General features: G+C 45.6%; 1 protein-coding gene across 3 annotated transcripts; it reads right to left on the reverse strand.

Annotated features, from left to right (window-relative positions):
* Nucleotides 1-116: 116 nt before the first annotated feature.
* BZW1 (basic leucine zipper and W2 domains 1) lies at nt 117-10,823 on the reverse strand. Of its 3 annotated transcripts, none has more exons than XM_059820553.1 (12): nt 10,745-10,823; nt 10,150-10,223; nt 7,858-8,034; nt 5,406-5,500; nt 5,100-5,165; nt 4,674-4,809; nt 4,002-4,111; nt 3,712-3,882; nt 3,212-3,358; nt 2,748-2,886; nt 1,664-1,786; nt 117-1,402 (listed from the first exon to the last, which is right to left on the reverse strand). In XM_059820553.1, exons 2-12 carry the CDS (start codon nt 10,211-10,213, stop codon nt 1,371-1,373), a joined length of 1,260 nt encoding a protein of 419 aa, XP_059676536.1. In that variant the 5' UTR covers nt 10,214-10,223; nt 10,745-10,823; the 3' UTR covers nt 117-1,370. The 3 variants fall into 3 exon arrangements, with proteins under 3 accessions (XP_059676536.1, XP_059676534.1, XP_059676535.1); XM_059820551.1 differs by having other exon boundaries at nt 10,741-10,779; XM_059820552.1 differs by lacking the exons at nt 10,150-10,223; nt 10,745-10,823 and having other exon boundaries at nt 5,495-5,500; nt 7,858-7,969.
* Nucleotides 10,824-11,839: the final 1,016 nt, after the last annotated feature.

Here is an 11,839-nt window from a genome sequence, read left to right on the forward strand (position 1 = left end):
CCTAACAGCAAGAAAGTATTACTTGAATTATGTTTTATGCAACTGTCATTGGAACAGCAAAAGACGCTTTAGGGTGACTGATGCTTCCTTTCTGGGTAAGAGAACAGAGACAGCCCTTGACATTAAGTGTAAGGATGGCCTTTATTGGTTTAAAAAAGTTACAAAGATCACTGTAGTAGTGAACAGATTGCATTGTGATCACTTATTTTTTCTTTTTTTAATTTTAGTATGTGTACTCTGGTTACCAGTATTTCAGTTAATGCTCATTATTAGCTTACAACATGGAGACATCACTCTTCTACCAACTCTTTCTTGAATTATGAGCTGTCCTGAGCATTTCCATTAAGAATTCAAAGTTTTGGGGAGCAGATAAGCTGTTTGGTCTAACATGTCAACTGCCAGCATAAAATAATCTCTAAACTTCAGGGGGAGGGGGTAGAGTTTTGTCCACCTTGCCTTCCAGCAGTCATGCATTTACAGAGCAGCACCCACAGGCTGCTCCCTGGCCTCGCCCTGCTAGCAGCAAGGACCAGGGCTCTGGAAAGCTGTCAGGCAGCTGTCTGTAGAACATTCTCTCTTCCCTGAGAGACAAAGTGGCAAGACTCCCCCAGAAGTGATGCTTAGCTATGAGGCAGCCCCTCAGGCTGTGCTGCCCCTGGGAAATGCAGGCCACCAGCTGTGACAGCCAGCAGGCTCCAGGATGCCACTCTTCATACCCCACCATAGTTACTGTTCACCAGAACTGCTGCTCTCCAGTAGGATGCTGAGCTCCCAGGAGTGGGGCAGCCACCTCACCCAACAGCTGGAATAGCAGATTGCTTTATGCTGGAAGTGGAGTAAGGAGAGGACAGAGTCCCTGGGGAGATGGACAACCACCTACAAGTGGGGTTATTGGGAGCAAGTGGTACAGACTGATGGGTCACACCGAGTTACCACACAAGCCATGGCCTCTTCACTTTGGAGGCTTTTTACAGTTTAATTTGCAAACAGAACTGCCATAAATCTCATTCACCATATCATGTCTACTCAAATATAGATAGAAAACCCAAGGGGTAAAATGGATTTCATTGTGGAAGGCCTTAAATTACATTTTACAGTATAAAATACAGGAGGTAGAATATAACTGAAAGGACAAATGCAGGTTAGAGTCAAATCTATAATAGCTCCTGTAAGCTACTTACTTAAAACATGGTTTTAAAAACTAAACCCAGTATTTCAGTAACTATAGAAAACAGTTAAAATAAATTGCCATGAGAGCCCTTATATCATGCTTGATATAGGGAGGTAGGATGTAAGAATTGGAAAGACACATGAGACATGACACTTATCTACAGCTCCTGTTTGCTTTACTGAGGACAGAGTTTCACAGGTCAGTCACCCTCTTCAGCTTCAGACTCCGACTCTGGAACAGAGAGACCTGTCAACAGGCTGCCTGCAGGTCAGCCCCCCCCAGCCCCACGTTCAGCCACTGCCTTGCATCCCATGTAACAGCTGCTATTGGAGCCACATGGATTTCACTGGCCAGCTTTTCTAGCCCGTATGGGGGGTACACCTAGTCTCAGAGGGACAATTAACACCCCCGCCCCCCCCCCCAAACAAAGCATTATTGCACTAAGGTTCCCAAAATGAACAAGCTGAACTTGCGAGGTAAGCTGCTGGTTACCTTCTTCAGCATTCTTGAGCCATTCAACAAACTTTTTCATCTGCTCCAGAAAAACACTCTTTCCTTTTGCAAGATGTGCATCTTTATACCACTTCAGGATGGGTTCTTCACTCAGAACTTCAGCTGCAAGATGTGCAACAGCAGTGTTAACACAACAAACCACTGAATCCCAACTTTGAGAAGCCCTGACTGGCAGCCTTTGCTCCCTCCCCAAGAAGCATCATAATACATACTCCTTCCCTGGGTATGGCTGCATATATATATATATATATATATATATATGTATTATAGTATATATATTAACATATACCTGCACTAGGAGTGCCTCCTATGTTAAAATTCTGAGAACCATGCATTTCAGACTGGCTGCTGGGTTTCCCGAGCACTGCATCTAGGAGCTGCCCTTTCAGCCCACTAACAGTCTTGAGTGTCTCATAGCTATCTGAGATGACACACTCTAAGGAAAGCTTCAGTCAACTGATAAGAACAGATGCAATTTCTTTAAGTCCCCAAGTACACCCCAGGAAGTGTTTAGTTGTTTTTTAAATTTTACAAGCGCGACACAATCTTCAGTTTAACAACAAGTTTATGTTCCTGTGGCATTTCCACAGATGCACAGCATGTTTTTCAGTTATACCTTTTAACAGCCATGTAACAAGAGAGCCTACAGCACCCCGGAACACCTTTGTGGTCTCAATCTCTGGCTGTTCACAGTGAGTGTTTAGACAAGAGGACTAAGAAGAATACACTAGCATGTATCTTTCCCTAACTTAAAAGGGCCAAAGAGCCTTAAAACCTAAATTTAGCTTGGATCTACCACAACTCTTAAAACCTAGTACAGGCAGCATCCTTGTCTAGAGGAAGACTTCCCCATGTGCCAACGACAGCCGCATTCACCTTCGCATTTCACTGCTCCACCTTTGCGAACAGAAGGTAGAAAATTCTTCAGCTCATGAATTGCAATGTTGTAACACTGATCTTCCTAAAGGTCTTATCAGGACTGAAGCATTTTGCAAATACAAGCTTTAAAAAACCCCAACCAAACAAAAAACAACCCCCAAACCCACAACCCCACGGAAGTTACCTTTATAGAAGAGCACCACTATTTTCTGGAAGGCCTTCATGAAGTGAATGTTGTCATAACAATACTCCTGAATCTTCAACAGAAGAGTCAGCTCTGACTGACCTTGGGTAGTAAAGGCAGCAAGTAGAGGGCTGTATTGCTGTAACAGAAATGACAAATTGGCACACATGGAGCACTTCACATCTATCGCCTGACTGCACTGGTTTCACACAGTTTCCATCAGCCACTGATTAGAAATTTGCAACCCCCGCCCCACCCCAGGGTAATTCTGCAGAAGTTATACTGCTTTTGCCTCAGTAACCCGGACTGTAATACCACAGTTACAAGGGGACAAATTCCCTGTCTAATGCTGTCTCTGCATTAGGGGGTTTGTCAGTTTTAACTCATTTAAAAGGGAGCTGGAGACAGAGGGAAGCCCAAGCCCTACCCAACGGGTGCAGAAGTCCGTACTTAAGTTACAATACCTTCAAGTGCTTAATGGCTTGCTCTGCTACCAGCTCCTCCTTTTTGTTCCATTCCACCGTGCTCATTACACTTGACCAGATGATGGCTACCACAGTCTGTTCCGAGATGTTGTTTTTCTTCATCTCCTCCTTCACATACAAGATTATCTGCCAGTCAGAATAAAAGAGTCAGCACACAGGCCACATATGACACTAAGCTCAATTAAAACTTCTGTTCTAAAGGCAATCTGGAAGCTTTCAGAACCACAAACAATCCCCTTGATCATACAGCAGGATTCAGGACATTAAGGAGAGACTACAAATCTAATACCAGAACACCCTGGTCCTAATTTTAATTAGTGAGAGCTAGGTGTTCAGTTCAGTATTTCATTAGGCATATATCTTCAGATCAGTATTAAATGCTATTGTATTTCAGCTAATTTGAGCTAACTTCCTACAGAAAAAAGAAAGGGGGGGGGGGGGGGGAAGCACCTACACCTTGTCTACAGACAAATACTTACATCCTTGAATGGATCTCCCCGTGACATCTGCTCCTGAAGTTCTTTCTGCAGCTCCTTCCGAGCTCCTATGGTTTGCTGGTTCCGAACATACTCGGAAAGTTCTTTTAGTCCTGCTTCAGTGAAGTACTTGGAGAAGTGTTCAACACTTTGTTTGTTGGCTGGGAAGAGTTCCTGAAAACAAAGTTTACAACAGCTCTTTCACAAAAGAAATCCGTGTTGAGTACTTTGCTGGTAAATGCTATTTACTGAACTGGCTTAAGTAGTAAATCAGTAATTTCAGTGGTACTCACCATCAGCCTGTTATCCATATTTACTTTACGAAGACTGACAGCCACTGCATTAATATCTTTCTCATTTATCCATGATTTGAACAGCTTGACTGCAAAAGCTGCAGAAACACCTGTACAACAGGAATAGTAACACTATTACTGAAATTCAAAACAAAAGGTAATCATAAGGCCTGAGAGTACAGGGCACCTAGTTTGTCAGACCCCTACTCAAAGCAGCAGCAGCTGTGCCCAGAGGCAGCTCTAGTACAGTCTGCAGTACCTCTGCCTGAGGATACCGCAGCCTCTGGCATGTTGGCCTTTTCTCACCACTCAGCATCAGGAAGGCTTCCCTGTACTAAACTCAACTCTCCTTGCTGCAATTCAGGAAAAAGCCTAAAGATATGACACACCTTCTGCATTCTGCAAGGTCCCTCTCCAAAATACAGTACTGCCTTGCTGGGCAACACTAGTGACAGCAGCTCCCAGTGTCATGCAGGGAAGTCCTACACACAAGCTGAGCAAGACCTTCCAGGTTGCGAGGCAGCATGTTTACCTTTGCTAATCCTGTAGTAAATCTATCCCCAGATGAAACTAGTGAGCTGCCAGGGTCTACTGTCATCACAATTTCTACCTACTTGTCATGGTTCTGTCCCCCACCATCCTTCCCTAAAGGAAGAGTTGGGCAACACTTACCTTCTTTAACCAAGTTCTCATTGTAAAGACTGTTGAGAATTGATGCATTAAGTGTCCCGTTGGCTAGCAGAATACCCGTCAACATGGCCAGTTTGTTCCGCTCAGACTCTGAGAACCCTTTCAGGAACAGCAGCAACTGCAAGAGGAAGTAAGAAGTAAGAGTTGCCATAAAACTACCATCTCTCACTAAAGTTTGGCTACTGCCTCCATGTTAGACACTTTTGTTTCAATCAAGCTATTCAACTAGCAGAAGCACTAGTTCACTGGTAGTCTTCTCCACTAGTCATACAAGCCAGCTGTTCTTCTATTAACAACTTAAGTGTTCTATTTTAATAATCCATCGTATGATACAACTCTTCTGTATAGAGTGATTAACTGGCAGAATTTGAAGGTTTTTTTGTCTGCTGATAAGGACCTACTCCATACCTTTTTGACTTCATCTTCAAAGCCTTTCTCCAGGTACTTGTAACGCCTGATAAGCTTGTTAAACACCTAAAAAGATACAGTGTATTACTTTTTGCTCTGAACTATCATTTAATTAGAATTAAAAAAATCAAGTTCAGTAAAGTTGGTCTGAACTCTTTAGAGCACTTTTAGCTTAGAACAGTGCTGCTCTACCTCTTCTAGCAAGCTTCTTAAAGCCATGCATTATTTTTTACCCAAACTTTCAAGTACACAAACATTTCAACTACTGAACAGTTTAAGTTATATTGCACTCATTTCAGAACTAACCTGAGCAAATGCTTGCATGGTTTCTAGGTCTTCCTGTGCAGCAAATACACAGACGTTTGTGCGCGTCATGTCATCTGCCAGGGTACCACCTGGGGCTAAAGAAGGGTTTCAGCATTAGCGGTATTACTTCCCAGTACTGAGTCGTCTCCACAGTAAGAATTCCAGTACACATAACGCGAAACGCGTTATCCTTTCGTGATGAACTGAATGACTGGATCACTGAAGACACCCCTACATTTTCATCTGCTCCACTGCTGTGGTGGAACTTAAATGTTCATATCTAAGCTACCAATTTTAAAATATTCTGACCCCCTACTGCTAACTGGATTGGCAACACATCTTGTTTACATACATATAAGTTAACATGATCATATGAGCTCCTCTTCCCTTAAACGAAGCCACTAAAGCTGCTTAATCCTAGCAAGTGTCTTTTTAGTGTCTGCTGCAATAGTGCTGCTTTGTAAGTAAGTGTCTTTTAAATAACAGAGTAAGTCACAACAGGAGGTGAAACATGCAGAGATGCGTGTTCAAAATTCAGTGCCCCAGAGATGAGCTTGAAACTTCAGTCTTGAAAGGCACTTCAGCTTTTTAGCTGCTAATTAGAAGATGCTTCTTCACCATTCCTCTTCAGTTTAATACAGGCATTTGACTGCTAGCCAGGCTGCTTCACTAACTTGGGTGAATTCAAGTCACCAACTCAACAGTGCCAGAATACTTCATCACCGATTTCTATGCCATACTACATATAAGGAAGATCCTTTTGCATGTATTAGTCAGGAACATGACTTGAGGAATGGAGATAAGCATTAGTGGAAAGCGTATTAAAAGGTGGTAAGGCAACAGTCTTTATTTTGGCCTTGTCTGACTGAAGATCAAAGCTAGTCTACTTAGTTACTTGTTACAGAGAGGGAGTTGGGTAAGGGACCCCTATTTCACCATTAATGCAGCAATGCATTTTTCCCTTCCCTCTCAGCCTCATTCCTAGAAGGAACATTTCCTAATACAGTATGCAGTAGTAAAGACTCTTGAATGTAAACCCACAGACTGTAACAATTTGTACATTAACAATTTAAAGCAGCGATGCTCCATGTGGCAGACAAGTTTACTTAGTCATGCTACCAGCTCTTTTAACATCAGCAAAAGAGCCTCTTGCCAAAAGGAACATCACAATAACTTCAATCTACATAACGCTGTGCCAGTACACAGCTCTGAAATAAGCAGTCATGCTCAATGAAGATAAACCATCTTGAAAGCCTTGCTTTTCAGCATTTGTTTGAGCAAGTCACCTGACATTTCTACCGTATCAGTGTGAAGACCATCTGAACACACAACAGATGATGCATCCTCCCAAACCAGCCACCCCACTGCAGAACTGCCATCTACAGCCTGACTGTGGCCCAGAATCAGGTATTTCCTCTCCTCCCCTTACACATTTAGGTCATTTGAATTCTATTTCTGTTACATTACAGAAAATCTTCTGCAACTGCCAAATTTCTCATTTAAGTCCTTTCCCCCCAACTACTGCATAACAAATGCTAAAATCTGAGACAGACCTTTTCCAGTCTAGGCAGAAAACATAAAGGGTCCTCTTCACAGCCTGTATTTTAAATGGGTCCCTGCTATCTGAACCCCTTCTCACTAAACAGTATTTGGTCAAGTAGGAAACGTAAAGTCTAAATCTAGAAGTACCACTTTTTTTTTCTCCCCACTACTTTTCAACCTTATTTAGCTTCATCTACTTCTTACTGATTGGTGCGCATCTGTTCTGCTCTTTGCTCTTTACACACAGTGTGCACATGAGTTTACAAGATCTTTCATCATCACATTTCACTTCCTCAGCTCCCTGTGTTTTCTGCTGACTCCACCACCCTCTCATTTCTCAGTCCCTGACATCTGCTAGAGCCCATAATCTCACTATTGCCAGCAACAAACTACTTGTAATAGCATTTCCAAGACTAAGCACATCACATTCTTCTGTAAACAATATTACTTTCCAAAATAACAGGGCGGGGTGCACAAAGAACAGGAGCAGAATCTTTCAGGGCAACTCCGTTGCGACCTGAAAAATCTTGCGACCACAGACCACACACCTGAAACAAGCATTCATCCCTCTCACATCAGCGGAGGGAACTTGACTACAGAGTCAAGATCCACTCCTGGGATAAGAAAAGTCCAATATATTTTCCTTTAAGCCAAGTTTGTACAGTCTATGCTTTGAAGAATGCAAATTGACTCAAGCAAAAGTGTGGGGGGGTATATATACAGAGTATTTCTATAGTAACCTGATTGCTCAGTTAGTCACCAAGATGGTCAGATAGTTTACCACAGATAACTTAAACCCTGTTCTACACACTCAATGGGCTCTTTAGCAGAGTTTTATACTGAAAGAAAACTGAGCTTTTGTAGAGTCAAGTGAACAAAGGCTGACAGCAACCTCTTCAAAGGGACTTACCCAGCATTCCACCAGCCACCAGGATGTCAAAAAGCGTTTCTGCATAGCGGCGATAGTCAAGTTTTGCACCAGAAGCATCAAGAAACTTTGCTACTGCCTCCAAGTCAGTTCCAGTTTCGGTTAAACCTTGAATAATACAGTCCTGGAACTGAGTAGGGTCAAATCTCTCTTTTTCATCTGTAAAGACAAAGCATTGAAATGAAGTTGCCACACACAACTGTTTGGTTTTTAATGTTTGTCATTTTAATCTTATTAAAAAAACCAAAACAAAACATGCACAGGCAAGCCTGAAGTTAAACAGAACTGAGATCATTCCAGGCTTCCAAGACAACTGTTGTTAACTAGCACAAATAGTGACTTAACAGTGTAGCCTAAAATGAATTTCAATAGCCAATATAGCAGTAAGAAGTTTTACTGCTTTCACTCCCCTATTCAGTCAAGACTGGGGGAAAGGCTATCAAAAGCTAAAACATTCCTTAGTTACCTCTAACTGAATTCTTACAGTACTTTCACTAAGAGGAACAGTTGTGATGATCATTAGTTGGCTCTAATAAAGCTTATCTGACTTCTCAGTTTGGTCGTTCTACCCCCACATGTTAGATCACTCTTTCCCTCCAAAAAGAGGGGCTTAGCTACATGCTTCAAGGCAATTGTTAATATGCGCCCCTACAATTTTGTATATTTGACTCCATTATTTATGTTCCATTTCAACCCTCTGGGACTCTGGTTGTTTTGGACAAAATATTCTGACTGAAAAGCTGCACACCATTATCATGTTAGAGCTAACTGACAATACTTGCTTTTTGGCTATGAAGACCATCCCCTCCTCTTAATATGGAGTTAAGTTAAGTCTGAAGCAATTGTTTTTCCTCAAGTGCCTGGGGGAAATGTAGAAATCTGAGCTAATTTCTTAAATAAACATGAAACAATGGACTATAATTCAGATCTATTTAGCATCCTTTGTTGTTGTTGTTGAAGCAGAACACATGATTCTTCACATCTGAGATACATCAGTTGATCATAGCCTTGTTTTCGCTATGAGTAGGGCATAGTCAATACGCAACAAATCCACCCATGTAACTAACAGAAAGCTTTAAATGGAAGAGGCTTTACTCATCTCAGTTTGTCCTTAGATTATGCAAACCATGAGAGGAAAAGCTTCCAAAGAAGCAGAACTTGGCTGCGAATCCTACTTCGAATGTTGTCCGTAACAGCTCAGCCAGTTTTGTTACACCTGTTAGCAACCTTTCTGTAAGGGGGGTACTAGTGTCCTTACATTCAATACAAGTATCAACACATTGGCAACAGTTGGGTGGAAGTCTGCAAATACTGGATCAGTTATTTTCCAGGACAGATCCGCAAAGCTCATTGTTACCACGCAGTTGCTTGGAAGCCAAACTACGGTTAAATGCTTAAAAAGAGACAAAACCCCGGAGTGCTAGCATTGCATCTGCCAGACAGACTAAATCCAACTCTCTCACTTCAACAGTTTCTCAAGGTACTTTTACTTTAATATTAAAATAGGTTCTGTAAGTCAAAATGTAATCCTGTACAACTTAATTACTATTTCAGTACGTACAGCATCCTTAGTGTTGTCAGTTTGAGCTGGAACACTGCTAGTATATTAATAAAAGAGAAACTCTAAGAGCTGTCCACACTTCTGCTTTAAAAAAACCACTAAAATACTAAATTACTCATCACACCTCTTCAGTCATCAGCTCTTCTTATGGGAGTAACTGTGCACATACAGAGATAGGCACTTGTGCATCCCACACTTTGGGATTTTTTTTGTTTGTTTGAGGTGGCGGTGTTGGTCTTTTTTTTTTTTTAATTTAAATGGGGTATTCTTACAGCATTAATGGGACAGCGCAGCTTTTATCCAGCGGCTAACACTGAAATTCTGTTAGGTTAGATGCTCCTCAGATGTATGTATTAACCTGCAATAAGCCTCTGCTGGAGTTCCCCTGAAAGCACGGGTACTAGATACTTCTGCTTTCAGGGTAAACACACTCCGTACGGTTCTAGAATGACCGCCTCTTAAGCCAAGGTTATCATACTGAATTCACCGCCAATTCTTACCGCCAAATATTTTTAATTAGCGCAGAGAACATTCCAGCACCCTGAGTTAGCCTCAGGACTTTGTACTTAGCGTGGTCTCCTTCAAAAGATTTATGAGAAGCGCGTAAAGGCATCACTCTGCTTACTGACAGAAACCGACGTGCGTGGCCCAGAGCAGGCCGCGCAGACAGCACCGGCAGCAGGCACTGCCGGCCCGCGCTGCCGCTAGCTCACCTCTTTTTCTCGTTTTAAAACGCTGGCCTGATAGCGTCGGCTTCTGCGGCTTTTGATTATTCATAAAAGACACCCTGCAAGGAAGCAGAAACGCACCTCAGCACACCGACGACGGGGCCTGCCCGCACCGCTCCCGGCCCGGCCCCCCGCTCCCGGCCCGCCCTGCGCGGAGCTGCGGCACGCGACGGCGCCGCTCCTCCTTCCCTTCCCCGGCCTCCATCTTCCCCGCGGCACGGGGCCGCTAGCGCGGAGGCGCCGGCCCCCGCCCCGGCTACCCGGCACGCACCGGGCCTGCTCAGGCGGAGGCGGCGGCGGCGGGGCGTTGGCGAGACCTGCGCGGAGCCCCGCTGCGGCGGCGGCGCCCCTCACCCGCGCCGCACAGCGCGGAGGTGGCGGCTTTGTTCCCGCCGCGCTCCCGTGCGCGGGCGGCGGAAGACGGAGAGCAAGCCCCCCCGCCTCCAGCCGAGTGCGGCGCGGCCGGTACGGCCTGGCCCGGCCTGGCGGCAGCCGGCCCCATCCGGCCGCGTCGCCCACCGCCTCCCCCCGGCAGCGCACGGCGGCCGCCCCCCCCGCCCAGGCCCGTCTCCTCACCGACTTTAAGGCAGAGAGAAAACGCCCGAGCGGCCCGGGGCGGAGACGGGCGCGAGCAGCAGAGGGCAGCGAGGCTGGCGGCAGCGAACGCTCTCGGAGCGGAACCAACGCGAGAGGAAGAGGGGAGGGCCGCGCTGCGCTCCGCCCCGCCCGGGACGGACCATCCCGCTCTACCAGAGAGGACAGAGGGAAAAGACCCCGGGCTTCCCCGGGGCCGCCTGCTCCCAGCCGCCGGCCCTGCGCTGCGGACCTAACGGTCCTCTGCACCGGGGCGCTCCCCCTTCCCCGCGGCCGGGGGTGCCCGTCTGATCCCCCTCCCCGGGAGTGAGCGCGTCCGCCCTCCCACGCCCTCGTGATTTACCGTCACACGCAAGTAGCCCTCTGGTGTGTCGTCGTCCGCCCCCCCCCCCATGCCGGCAGTCCGCGTGGATCACTCCATCGAGGGGAGCGCGGCGCCCCCTGGCGGCACGAGGCGCCGCCCCGAGGGAGCGGCCCCGCCGCATCCTCCGGGGTTGGGGAGGGGCCCGCCGGGCACCGCGCTTACCTGTCCCGTGTGGGGCCGCGGGCCGGGCCGCCCGCCGGTGGTGCCGGTGAATTTTTCTTATGAGGGGAAGTTTTAAAAGCTCATGAGGCTTTACAGTTGTAGTGTCGCGCCTTTGTCAATTCCACTACCGCTGCACTGTTAGGTCCTAGATGTGCTATTGCAGTTGTAATCTTTTCTTCTTTCCTCAGATCCTGATGGAAAGATCCATCAGCTTATAAAGGCTTCACGTATTCTACTCTACACAGACAGAATTATCAGTTCAAAGCTACTCACATCTGACATGGAACAAGGTTCCTTCCTTCCAGAAGCCTTCCCTACTGTGGTTAAACCAGAGGTTCTTTCATTAGTTATTGTAATAACAGGTCCCACCCTACCTTCAGGCTGCAGAGCAGTCTGTCCATTAGCAGTCAGCACAAACAAAACCAGTATGTTAGCGTAGGTCCGTTAAGCGCTGTCTCAAAAAACACATGCTGCCAAACACACACCAGCACATAACTGGAGATGTCTACAAGACCGAATAAACAACTTACAACATACTCTCCATGCTGATACAGG

This window comes from Gavia stellata, chromosome 8 (assembly GCF_030936135.1).
Source record: "Gavia stellata isolate bGavSte3 chromosome 8, bGavSte3.hap2, whole genome shotgun sequence".
Taxonomy (NCBI): Eukaryota; Metazoa; Chordata; class Aves; order Gaviiformes; family Gaviidae; genus Gavia; species Gavia stellata.

What these genes read in the sequence shown, in the direction of transcription:
- BZW1 (XM_059820553.1), bottom strand. Translation starts at nt 10,213, where the DNA reads ATGAATAATCAAAAGCCGCAGAAGCCGACGCTATCAGGCCAGCGTTTT. An exon ending in ATATGGATAACAGGCTGATG is followed by an intron (nt 3,883 to 4,001) that starts GTGAGTACCACT and finishes CTTTGTTTTCAG; the next exon opens with GAACTCTTCCCAGCCAACAA. An exon ending in AAGCCATTAAGCACTTGAAG is followed by an intron (nt 2,887 to 3,211) that starts GTATTGTAACTT and finishes TTTCTGTTACAG; the next exon opens with CAATACAGCCCTCTACTTGC.